Below are 13486 nucleotides of genomic sequence, written 5' to 3'. Positions count from 1 at the left end.
AGAGCTGGCTCTAAGAGTGACCTAGAGCTTTGGAAGAAAGGGGAGCACCAGGAGGAGAGGGTGGCAGTGACAGCTGTTTAGGGTCAGTATGTAAGACACAGTTCACAGAGGAATGCAAACTATCTTCTCGTGTATCTCCTCCAGAAGCATGAAGATGCCCCTCCCAGATACAGAGCAGGAGACATGGTGGAAAGGAGCAGAAGGACTGCTTTCTTTGGAATCCAAAGATCTGGAATCAAATCTTAATTGGACCTCTTACTGGCTGTCATTTGCAGTCAAACGTATAGAGAATCTGAGAGGCACTGTGTTACTTTCAATATAAGATTCATGTCCTCCCAGGACATGAGGTTTGGAGGAATAGCCTCAGTTTTTCTCTCTGTAATCCCTAGGAGTGAGGGGAAGGCAGAGCTGGTTCACTGAGTCCCTCATACGTGTCACACACCATGCTAAGCATTTTCACACACTAACACTTTCAACAAGCCCAGACGGTATTACTAACCCCTACTTTATGGATTAAGAAATAAAATCAAAGTGATTAAATTCCTTTTCCAAGATCACCAAACAAACAAGTTAGATAAGACCAAGATTTTGAGCCAGGTCTGTGTGCCTCCAAGCCAAGCAACTTATCGGGTAGTCCCGATGCTTCTCTCGGTACCCAGGGCCATGTCTAGTACACGGTGGACACACCATCCATGTTTGTCTAACACCTTTTTAAAAAGTCACTGAATGTTTGTATAATAATTAAAAGAAAAACCAAATGACTTTTCTGGATGTTTGCAATCTACATTCCATTGATGTTTAGTTTTTGAATATTTATTTGTATATATGGAGGTATCAGGGAAAGAGAAGGAACCCTAAGCTGCATGGGGTGGACCTATCTGACAGCATGTGCATTAGGACAGGGAACAGAGACTCAGGGGGAGGGGTGTGGGGTGACCTCACCACATTTTTAGGTGAAGAATGTATACAGTGGCACATTGAAAAGCTAAATTTAGCCCAAAACACACATCATGAATAAAAACCAATAGATGTAATTTGTTAAGTACTTAAGATGTTTCAGGAAATTCATCAGGAACTTCGTTATCTTAGCTCAACCCAGCCCTATTAACGGGAGCTATTATTATTGTATTGATTATGTACCATGGGGCATGAGGAGTGACTGGTATCAGGTCACACAGGTGGTAATTGACGGACATTTGTTTTTTTTTATATTCATGGTTATAGTTTATTACAGAAAGGCTTATTACAACTTAAAATCAGCAAAGGAAAAAGGATGCTTAGAGCAGATTTCAGGAAAAACCAAGTGCAAGCTTCCAGTTGTTCTCTCCTACTTTTGCATGGGTGGTGCTTAATTCTCCCCGTAGCAATGTATGACAACACACGTGAAGTGCTGCCAACCAGGAAAGCTCACCTAAGTTCAGAGTTTTTACTGGGGGTCAGCTCACATAGACATGGAACACCTGCATGACTGACCTGAGGTTTTCAGTCCACAGTCCCTTAGATGTCAACCGATAAACCCAAAGCTTCAGGCACACAAAGACAGATGCTCACCACAAATCACACTGCTGGCCTAAACTATCTGGTATGGCTGAAGGTTTCAGATATACAATGCCACTCTTATCAGGCAGGGTATTCCGAGGGCTCCCTTGGAGTTTAGTTCCCAGCAGTTGGGACAGACCATATTTCAGAGTCCCCTCTGTCTAACTCCAGAGTCTATGCGCTTCATGCCTTTGGGATATCTTTCTGTTAGTTGAAAATTGGTCTTGCCTTCTTATCAAAAAAAACAAAAAACAAAAAAACCAAAACCTTGATTTTTTTTTTAATTGAGAAACATTTTTAGGGAAATTAGGCAGTACATTTGTGAAACACAAAGACCGTGTTTTGCATGTTTAAACCTTTTTGTGCTGCCCAGTGAACATAAGGAGACCCAATAAATGTTTGCTAAATGGATTATTTCTGTAATAAATGTAAATTTTCAAGCTTGAGTCTTCGTTGGCTTGGAGGGTTACTCAAAGGTGAATCACATGTAATGGAATTACTTATTTTCTGCAGGAACCCAGGCCAAACATTTGGTCTCAATAATAAAAAACAGGCAAATTTAATTGCCCTGGGCGTAATGCCACATATTGACAGCAACTCTCACTGGCAATGTCTATTAATTATAATGGCCACTGTATTTCTGTCAGGAAAGATTAAAATACTTTGCGTATTAGCTCTTCCCCTAAGTTTTAAATATAGGTACTATAATCCAATTCAGATTCTTTGTCCTAAGAAGGTCTTACAGAAAAATGTATGACCAGTTGAGATGAAGGCCAGTCTCTCCCATGATTTTCTTTTTTTTTTCTTTTTTTTTTTTTGCGGTACGCGGGCCTCTCACTGCTGCGGCCTCTCCCGTTGCGGAGCACAGGCTCCGGACGCGCAGGCTCGGTGGCCATGGCTCACGGGCCCAGCCGCTCCGCGGCACGTGGGATCTTCCTGGACCGGGGCACGAACCCGTGTCCCCTACATCGGCAGGCGGACTCTCAACCACTGAGCCACCAGGGAAGCCCTCTCCCAGGATTTTTTATGATTTCCAGTGCCTAGACTATTGCTTAAGATATGGGGATGCTTAATAGAGGCAAGTACCAGGGAATATGAAAAGACAAGTTCAGTGTCGAGCAGTGCCTGGCACAGGGTAGTCACTTAACAAAAGTTTGCTGGTTGCTCTACACATTTCCAGATTGTTCAAAATTGGTATGCATGTGGTCTGAATACTTTGCTTTCATTTTTATGTGACTCAAAGGAAATCCAGGTGATCTTTGTACTTAGCACAGAGCCTCTTTACAATATAGTACCCCTTTATTCTGAGCTGAGCCTATTGGGGGAAATATGCATCTTAATGACACACTCCATTAATGCTGGATTGCAAAAGAGGCTGATGTGGATGGCACCTTGAAATTCAGATTTGATCTACGGGAGTTCAGGTTAGTGCGCTGAAATGGAGATGACTGTAAGAAAATTAAGACTTCAAGGGCTAAAATTAGTAACAACTTTTAAAGAAATATTTGACCTTTTGGAGACATGGAAGAAATGTTGAAAAGAAAATGGTCATGGAACAGGTTTGCCACAAACGGACTTAGTATTTGCTATGCCAATATCAGTGCAATGAAGGAGTTGAGTGGGAATGGGAAGAATTTTAAGCAGGTGAACAACTTCTATTAAGCTTTAAATACAGTAACAAGATCCATGGGAAACATGCAGTTGTAAAAAAAATGTAGGAGCTTTGAGCTCTGAAAAACTTGTTCAAATCCCATCTTCACTCCCTCCTGGGGTAAGTTACATAACTTCTCCGACTCAGTTTTTTCAGCTATCATAAAAGGTTTTGGAAAGTTTAAATGGGTGTAAAAGCTTTGTATCATACATAAAATATATTGCGCATCATGTTATGCATATTTTTCTTGCTTTTCTTGCAGTTTTGATAGTTACAAAGCAATTAGAAATCAGCTATTTTAACAGATTACATAAAAGTAACTAAATGCCTGATTTCAGCACTTATAGCATCTCCATAGCTCTATTCCTTTAGAAATAAAAATACAACATCAAAAATTGAAAATAACCAAATTTTCAAAATCTCAAGCTTCTCCTGGTTACAGCTATAAAAACAAAACCAAGATCAAGAAATGTAATTTACTCACATCTATCATAAAAGATAAGTGGGGATTTAAAAACTCACAGTAAGAAATACAACAATCTCCTGAAGCAGGAAAATACATCATTGATGAAGCCTTTACTGTATGCAAATCTATTCCAAACTTTAATCAGCTGGTCATCCCAGCATGATTTGAAAGTAAGCCAGTGTTACTTTTACTTGGGTTAGTGGTATATAGAATTTGTTTTCTGCTCCTACCAGGTAGGGAGAAAAACACTTCAAACACGAGTGAAATTAATTTGACCTGTTCCTTGGGAACCTTGTTCTGTAAAATGGTTTTCCTCTTATTCTCTATTTCTCTCCCTTATTCTCTTTCCCCACATTCATTGATTCTCTTCTCTCCCCTCCATCTCCAGTCCCTCCCCAGCCTGACACTGACACGTAAACAGAACTGAAGTTAATGATCCTGCACAGAAGGACTCTGGTTTTCAGGCCTAAACAGAAAAATTCAATTGAATTGTAATTCACCAAATCTCATTTTCCAAACACTCCATTTTCAACAAGAAAATAAATCCAAAAGAAAGCAAACTGCACAACAACAGAAATGTTTTTCATATGTTCTTGTCTTTTTATATTTCATCTGGAGAGGAAGGAGCAAGTCCTTTGGTCAAATTTCTAAATTGTTACAACATGTGGCATTTAGCGCTGTGAATTAAATTCTTCAAATGTGAATTTAAAAAAGAAAGCTGGAACATGTCCTACAAAGAATCATTTTGGTTTAATTCTAGCCTACTACATGGAGGCAGAGAGGTGAACAAAGGAAAGGAGATTTACATGGCACGGTTGACTCAATACATCACAGGTTATTAGCTAACTTTACTTAGTGGGAATCCATGAAGTCTACTTCTGAAATGGAATGGAAATGGTTTAAAAAGTTAAAAACATATAAACATGGAGTTGTTTTTTTAAAAAGAAGATCAGTTATCAGAGAAACATACACAAAATAAGGGTTTAAAGGAACTAAATATAGAATTCGCGTCTAAGTCCTTTTGAGGCCTCTGGAATGCATGTGGATTGATTCTGTTCGTAAGATTTATAATCATCATCATCATTATCATCATCATCCATCTATCTGTTCACCTGTCCTCTATACAGTTGCCTGCCCACCCACTCACCCATCTATCCTTTGGCTATAAATTTCAATAGGTAACAAAGTTCAACGTCATGGAATTATGCCTGTTGTATAATATAAATCTACCATGTTGCAATGAAAATCTACTCTCCTTTAGTCTGTTCTCATTGGAGGTAGAAAATATCAAGTCCACCCTCTTGGAAAATTAACCCTTGGTAGGCTTGTTGATTTATTAAGCCATGCCCTCAGCATCTTGGTAGACTAAATAGCCATATTATTGTTCCCTTGCTTTATTTACCAATGTTATATTCCAATCACTTAAATTCATGTTTGTTACTCTACAAATGATCTCTGATTCTAGGTCTTCATATTTACCTAGGAAGCTCAGATGGCAACTTTCCCCATTACTGGTCAGTATTCTCTTCATCAATTTCTAATATTGGGCAGGGAGATAACTCTAGCCTTTTATTCAATGCCTAGAGTCATGCAAGCTCCTGTATTTGGGATCACTATCAGAAGAGCTCATCTTCTCATTTGATGGTTGATAGAACAGGAACGTATTGGAAGTCTATCATGTGCCAGGGGCTCTTCTGGACTAGAGATACAGTGTCTAATATGACCCTTGAATTATGTGAAATCAAAGATAAGTTACTAAAACCCTAAAACACCCCCTTGCAATTAAGTAGTTTTCACCTACTTTAGCTCCTCCTTTCCTACTCATTGATGGGACATGCATGCATAATTGTATGGTGTTTAAGATGAAGAGTGACATGAGGTAAATATGTCAGGGGCCAGATCATGCAAGTTCTTGAAGGTCAAGTTAAGGACTTTAGATTTTAAAACAAAACAGGCAGGGAATTCCCTCATAGTCCAGTGGTTAGGACTCTGTGCTTTCATTGCCAACGGCATGGGCTCAACCCCTGCTCTGGGAACTATGATCCCACAAGCCGCACTGCATGGCCAAAAAAAAAAAAAGTGCAACAGGCAGTCATTGAAAGCATTGCAGCAGGAAAGTGACATCATCTAAATACTTTTTTTTTTCCACTAGCAATGTGAATTACTTAGTACCAGAAAGCTCCAATAGTAATTTGTATAATGGTCACTGTGATTGCTAAATAAGTAACTTGTCCTAGATCATCAAAAGACATAATCACATTAAGCATTGTTTTAGTGTTAAAAATATTATGTTGTACCAATTATTTGAAAACCAACATTCAAGTTGGGTTCTGTTTAGAGACTCTAACTAAAATATTTATCAGAACAGCTGGATATCTGAGCATTTCTTACCACTTAAAAGTTTACCATTTGTGATAGTATGTAAGTATACCAATTTTGACAATCCTAATTGAGATTCAAACTAATTAAGAGCCTTCAAACTAATTAAACTCCTGTAACTCCTGAACTCAAACTCCTCAGAGTTTTGTTACATTTGCAGTCAGCTCTCAAATCAGATTCTAGCTTTACTACTAACCAACTGTGTGATGACAAAAAACAGTTACTCTCTCAAGAATTCAGCTTCCTGAACTATGAAATACCTGTTTCCCATGCTGATTGTTAGTATTAAATGAGAAAATGGATCTGGAGATGTAAAAAAAATGCTACCTAAGAAAAAAGTAATATCATTATCTATTTGTATAATTATTATTATCATTTTAATTGAGGGTTGAAAATAGTAAACTGTAACAATATATATCCTGTAAAAGTAAAGTATCCAATCCAGTGTAAATGGTAAGGTCTCTCTCTTCCCTTGTTTGCATAAAAAGGGGAGGAAAATCCATTTTCCCTAGCAAAACATCTAAGAGCATATTTTCCAATTTCTTCCTTTGGGTAGCATTAACTCTAAAATTCTATAAAATCTTGCTTATTTGTTTTTCAACAATCTATTAAGATAAGGACAAGTGTTTACACGAGGCATGGATAATCTAAACTGGAACTTCCTCCTTAGCCAGTTCCTTTGCCAGAGGTTCCCTCTCCATGGAAAATAGTACCATCATCCCTCAAGATGCTCCATCCAGAAATCTAAGAAGCACCTTTGACTCCTTTCTCTCCCTCTCCACAGCCAATCCATCGGAGAGTGCTGTTAGCTTCTTATGTACATCCAGTCTGTTCACAAAGGCTCCTTCCATCTCTGTCACCTTCAAGATATGACCTCTAAGATTGTCATGGAAGGGAAAGAAAGCATGAGGAAGTTACCTGGGATACTTTACTACCTCAGCCAGGAGGGACAGAGTTATGCTTATATACCAGTGACCAGAAGGGTTTGGGCTTATGTACCATCTAGTCTCACCTAGATGTAAGAGATGCTGGAAAACAAAGACCCTGGCTGTGAAGTCACTCCCCAGCAACAGCTCTGTGCTGTGGAAAGCAAGCTTGGCTCTTTGGAAGTCAGCTAGCTGTCTCTTCCAATACCTATACACAAGAACCTCACCTCCCATTCCACTTCTCTGCAGCTGAGAGCTCTAGTCCCACATAATTAATTGATTCTGCCACTTACTACTTGTGTTACTGTCAATAAATTTATGCTTCTCTCAACCTCAGTATTCTCATCCATAAAATGGATCTTATCTCATAGGGTTGCTATGAAAACTAAATGAATCATGCATGTAAACTGTTTAGCAAATCAATGGCTTATCACAGTCAATATTTTCTAGAAACTGAGTCTGGATATAAAATTCTTAAAATAATTCTTAAAATTGTTGGAATAAAAAAAATCTATACTATGATTTACTGAATTATCTTTTCGCCATAGAGGTAATGGTTGAAGAAGACTTTGGAGATTTTTGTTTCCTTTTCTCCCCCCCTAAAATCCCAATTTAAGCAAAACATTCTTGTTCTTTGAAGAAGCTTTTAATAAACCTCCATTAAAAGATTAAAAAGGGGAAATAACATGGCACAGCTGCTAGGCAGGTAAATCACAGAATATCAGGGTACAGATAAACTAATAGATAAGCAAAACTGAAGTGCCAGGGGACTAAAGCAACATGCCTCCAGCCACACAGAAAATTATAGAGAAGGCTGGATACAAACCTTTGTCCCTTTACTTTAGTTCAATATACTTTACCATATTGCTTCATTATGTATGAGTGGGCATAGGTATATGTGTGTATAAATAAATATATAATAATATAAAAAATAGCCTGGTGTTCCCTGGTGTTCCAGAGGTTAAGACTTCACACTTCCACTGCAGGGGCACCAGTTTAATCCCCGGTGGGGGACCTAAGATCCCACATGTTGTGCAGTGCAGCCAAAAATTTAAAAATATATATATATATTTTTTTATATTTATATAAAATAAATATATATATTTTTATATATACATATATATATATAAAAGAGAGAGAAAGTACACAAACTATCTCCCATAGTGCTCTAGAATACCAAGTAGTTTTAGGTTTGAATATGGTTTTTGTTTCTACTTCTATGCTAAATATATCTCATTACTTTCTAAATGTCTAGAACCGTGTCATGAACCCCTATTTGGCTGAATAGCATTCTCCCAACAATCTGGATCACAATTCCAGTGACACTAATACCATTTTAAGTGGAAATTTGGCATAGCATTTTGATTAAATTTTCTGTTAAGTACTCTAAAAAGACTTTTCATTTCATGAGACTATAACCTCAAAGGCAGAAGGAAGTAAAAGGTGACTTTAATAATGATAAAAACAAAACAAAACAGAAAAAAGTCATTAGAAATGGGGTTTGTAGAAACACCAAGACCCAAATGCTGAGTCTGAATTAAGCTAATTATGTGGTACTTTCCGCAAATGTATGTTTCTCTTCCTGGAACAGTCACGCTAAGAAGAGTAATTCTATGCGAAATTCAAAAGTTTGCTATCATCCTAGTCAGGTTGCCCCAGACATTTCTCCTCTGAAATGCATTTGAAAACCTCAAGTGACTATAGTTCCTTCTTTTTTACAGCCACCTAAATACATGCCCACACTTGGTTCACCTCCGCCATTTGGTTTAATTAGAGTCCCCTCAGTGATTTCAGCAGAATTCAGTCTGCTCTGAAGTTACCAGAAGAGAGATCTCCTTGCTTAGGTTGGCATTTCAGACCTGGTCTATCATATGTCTCTAGTTTTATCTCTCACTATTACTTGTAAACACTCTGCTCTGCAACCGAATGAAAATTCTCCTTATTCCCTAAACAAGTGTGCACGTCTGTGGCCTATGTATTAGCTTCTATTTTGAGGATTCTCTCTTTGGACCACCTTCTCTTTAGCAGATAACCACAGGAACCCACCTATGCTCCAGCTGGTTCATAAATACCCCACCACACCTGCAGGAGGGTCTCCTTTAGAATTGATTTTTTTCTCTTGGGTTCTTCCAAAACTTAAGACTACACAATAGAAATGATCAAATTTTGCCTCATATGTCAGTTTACAATGTCTTTGTTCTTTTGGATTTTAAGCTGCATGAGGACAGGACTCACTTCTCATTCATCTTGTGCCCCATCAGTGAAGCTAATTCAGTGCCCTGCAATAATGTCAACTAAGTTAACATTGATTGAATTGAGAAAAGGGTTCTAAGCCAAGCCAAGGCTCAGGTGTCAAAAATGACCTTCTCGGGCTTCCCTGGTGGTGCAGTCGTTGAGAGTCCGCCTGCCGATGCAGGGGACGTGGGTTCATGCCCCGATCCGGGAAGATCCCACATGCCGCGGAGCGGCTGGGCCCGTGAACCACAGCCGCTGAGCCTGCGCGTCCGGAGCCTGTGCTCCACAACGGGAGAGGCCACAACAGTGAGAGGCCCGCGTACCACAAAAAAAAAAAAAAAAAAAAGACCTTCTCTATCCCTGCTGGATATAAGCAAACAAATCAGGAGCTTTCAAGTTAAGTCTTCTTCCATCACTGAGAAAAGAACCTCCACTAAATACTTGCTAATCTTCACGTATACAAGCGCATGTATCATAAATACAGCCAACATCCTAAAAAGCCAGCAGAGTTAATGAAGAAGTGAAACAAAGGTGAAAGAAGGTATACTAGTGTGTGTACACAAATAAGATGTACTAATACTTGTGTATACAGCACAGAAGAGATCCTCAGTTTTTCTCATTGTCTGTTCCCTCTTGTGTTAAGGACAGAGACAACAATCTTACTAATCTTCTTTTCCAGACCAAAAGGGCAGCAGCTAATTAGAATGGGTCAAAGAGGCAAAGTTAATCATAGGTAGCAATGGCAGCTGCCAGAGAGGAAATGGCACGTCGCACTCTTCAGAAAATGAGAGGGCTTTTATCATCAGGCTACCAGCCTGGCTTGTAACAACAGTGCCTGATAGCTTTGTTGAATTATAGCATAGGGCATTCCGTGGTATTCTGAACAATGATAAATATAAAAAGCACTTTTTAGTTGTTTTAAGTAGTTACAAAACTGTTACTTCTCACCATCAAAAATGGGTTAAATTAAGAAATATAAGCAATATAAGAATATTGATATATCAGAATATATGTTACATATATTAAATATATATTTATATATATATAATATGTAAACATTAAAATTTCACTTTTGATATCTTTAAAATGTAATATATGTTACACATAAAATATATAATATTTTTCCCTCAGAAAATTAATTTCTGTGGGATAAGACTGGCTAGTCTTAAGGTAGCATTTATTAAATGCCTGCCAGGTACTTTTCATGCATTATCTCATTAAAATGCACAACACCCCACTGTGCTGTAGGTATAATCATCTCTGCTTGGCAGACAAGGAACAGTTCTTTGAGAAGTTCCACAACTTGCTGACACGGCATGGATTGGAAGTGATGGGCTGGGGTCTCATCTAGGCTTGTCGGAACCCAAGACCTGTGCTCTTGACCCATATGCACGTGTCTGCTGGGTGACTGGGGAGAGAGAGCAGGGTGCACACAGTGTCCTGACCGTGCACTTGCTGAATGCACTCGGGAGACCCGGTGATTCTCCTCTTGCTCCCCCAGTTTCCTCTGCCAGCACTGCTGGGGATATCTGCTCTAGATGGTCTGCTACATTCTCTTGCTACCATTATTACAGAAAAAGATGTGTACATTCAGGAAAATGAAAAGCAATAGCAAGAACTAAGTCAGTGGTTGGCATGTAGGAATGAAATATTTCCCTTGCCACCAAGTCCTAATGTTTTGAGTAGGCTTCCCCTCTGAAGAAATTGAAGAGATTGATCAGGCATCTCTGTGACGGGTTGTCCCCTGGTGGGGGAGCATCCCTCTGGGCCTTTCAGGACTCCCCCATTATAGAACAGGTTCAGCTACACAATCAGAAGGCAAGGGGAAAAGAAGGGACCGGTTCTTTCTCTGAATTACCAGCTTTTACTTTAGCGATAGAGACAGTGACTTACTTTCTTCACTTACTCTCAGCCATCAAGTGCCAGCAAAACGTACCTTGCCACTATGGTGCACCCTCCTTCACTCAGCTATACCCAATGGTAGACCATGCTTGAAACAATCAGTTTGCTGTTTCACATCTGCTTAAGGGTACTCTCTAGGACTTAGCAGGTTTTATTTATAAGTAATGCATAGTCAAGGATGCTAGGCTACCTGGTCACTGTGTGTAATAAAACTACAAGCCTTGGTCCCTCATCCTAAAGGAAATTGTCATTTGAGATAACCAAACTGTTAGTATTTTGTTTTGAAATATGAGGAAATATTTGAAATATTTGAAATATGAGGAAGTATGGGGAAATTTCATGGTTAAAGGAAGGGTATTATAGACTCAAGCATGTTTCTTAAACAATTAAAACAGACCTTGGAATATCTGTTTGAATTCTGTTGAGGAAAAAATGTGATAAAACCCCCATAATAAGATAGTACAGTTCACAGAAACAATGCATGGCTCCAATCCTGTTTTCAGCAGGGAGTATACTTTAGAATTCCAGGAGAAACATACTCATGAAAACGGTCTCTCTAGCTATAAAGACATTTGGTCCTTTACTATGTAGCAGTGGCTCTTCACTTCTTTTTGGTCGCAGACTTCATTGAGAATCTCATAAAAAATAGGGATCCTCTCCACATAAGATATTGGCATATCTACCAACCTGTGCATATTATTCCTGCATTATAGACTGGCTAAATGTATCACGGACCTCAGGTTAAGCCCCTTCTCTGTAGGAACTCATTTTTTTTTTTGCCTTAATGTGTAACAATAGCATATAATAAATGATCGTGGCCAAGACAACCCAGCAATGCCAAGCATTATGGTGAATCTTTGTTAGAAATTAAATGTTGCTTAACACTTCAGAAGGAATCAGGGACTGAGTCAGGCTTAGAATTCAGTGTCTGTCCCTGGGGCCATGATGATGGATGCTCTAAATTACAGTCCATCAGCCTAGTCCTTTGTCATGTCTCACTCATGGAGCCTCCCTATTTTTCTTCTGGCTGGTCTAGTCATCCATCTGTTTCTATTACAAACAGCCACAGTGCTTTGGCTGGACCTGCAGCTTTCAAAACTGAGTAGGAGGAAAGAAAACCCCAGAAGCTAAAGAGCTTGGTTATTAGCAATGATAAGGGAAGAAAAAAAATAAACATAGTTCCTACTGTGTGTTAATTACAATGCTAGGCTCTCTCACGTATTTTATCTCATTTAATCTGTAAATCATTCCTACTGGGTAGGTATTATCAATCCACTTTTTACATGCAGGTAAAAATCTAAGAGATTATGTGACTTGTGTAAGACACCATGGTTAATAAATTGCACTAATATTGAAATATATTTGTGTCTGACTCCAAGTCTAGTATTTTTCTACTATATAATGCTTTTAAAAGAACTTATTAAAAACATCTGAGATCTAACTCCATGCTTCCAGTATCTTGAAATTATCTATGTCTGAGAGACCTCAAAGCTTCCTCAGATGAAAAGTTGTGCATGGAAGAAAAGGTGATATACACCTCCTAGAACACTCAGGTGAATTCCAACACTAAGGTCACATGGTTTTCACTGAGGCAAAGCAGTCGAAACCTTACCTGGAGGACTGGGTTTCCATCCAGGAGCATTCAGACTCATAATGCTTTTTCTCCCAAGACATGGCTAATTGAACCACAGAGACAATCAGAGATATCAGGCAGTCATGATGAAACTTCGTATCCTCTTTCCATTCACCCTCAGACACCAAATTAGCCTTCACCTGTATTTCCTTCTAGATTAAGAGTCAAAGCTTTTATGGACTGTCATGGCAAGAATATCAGCTTGTTTTGGGCTATAAAGGGGTCATGAGTCATTGTTTTGCTCTATTTGTTAAGAACTCTGGGACACACTGGATAACACAGTAGTTTTGTAATATCTAGACTGATTGCCTCCCCCCACATCCCATTAAGAGACAGTCTGGTACAATGACCGTGTCCCTACTCTCTTTAAATTCATTTCAAGTGTCTAGGTTGAAAACAAAGCCACATTACAATGCTTTAGATACATGTCTGACAGAGGTGTCCCATCTCTTCACCTCCTTTGACAGCTTCGCATTTCTACGTCTCCTTTCATTTCTCTACATCTTGGGCAAGGTAACTGAGATGAGGTAAGCAGATAGTCTGGGGGTCCAATGTTTCCAGAAAGTCCTGCTCATGGAGTTCTACCTGGGGAACTACTGCCACAGAGCAATTGAATAGTCAGATAAGAAAGCCTTCAGATGACGTCTTCCAAAGTCATGCTTAGAATGGACCCTGGTTTCTCCCTTGGTAACAGCCTCCTGTAACTCACCTGAAAACATCTGGCAAATGCTTATTGAGCACCTACTATATTCTGG

General features: G+C 39.0%; 1 protein-coding gene across 1 annotated transcript in view; it reads right to left on the bottom strand.

Moving 5' to 3' along the window:
* The window catches only part of SGIP1 (SH3GL interacting endocytic adaptor 1), a gene marked incomplete at both ends in the record, with an annotated part of 136159 nt that extends 125397 nt beyond the window's left edge, over positions 1-10762 (bottom strand). The window contains one exon of the mRNA XM_079721034.1: positions 10642-10762. Coding sequence (XP_079577160.1) covers positions 10642-10762 — 121 coding nt within the window. The remainder of the gene's footprint in view (positions 1-10641) is intronic.
* Positions 10763-13486: the final 2724 nt, after the last annotated feature.

Source organism: Hyperoodon ampullatus (genome assembly GCF_949752795.1).
Source record: "Hyperoodon ampullatus genome assembly, chromosome: 2".
NCBI lineage: Eukaryota > Metazoa > Chordata > Mammalia > Artiodactyla > Ziphiidae > Hyperoodon > Hyperoodon ampullatus.
The sequence above is the reverse complement of the archived record's forward strand: the minus strand, read 5'-3'. Positions and strand labels throughout refer to the sequence as shown.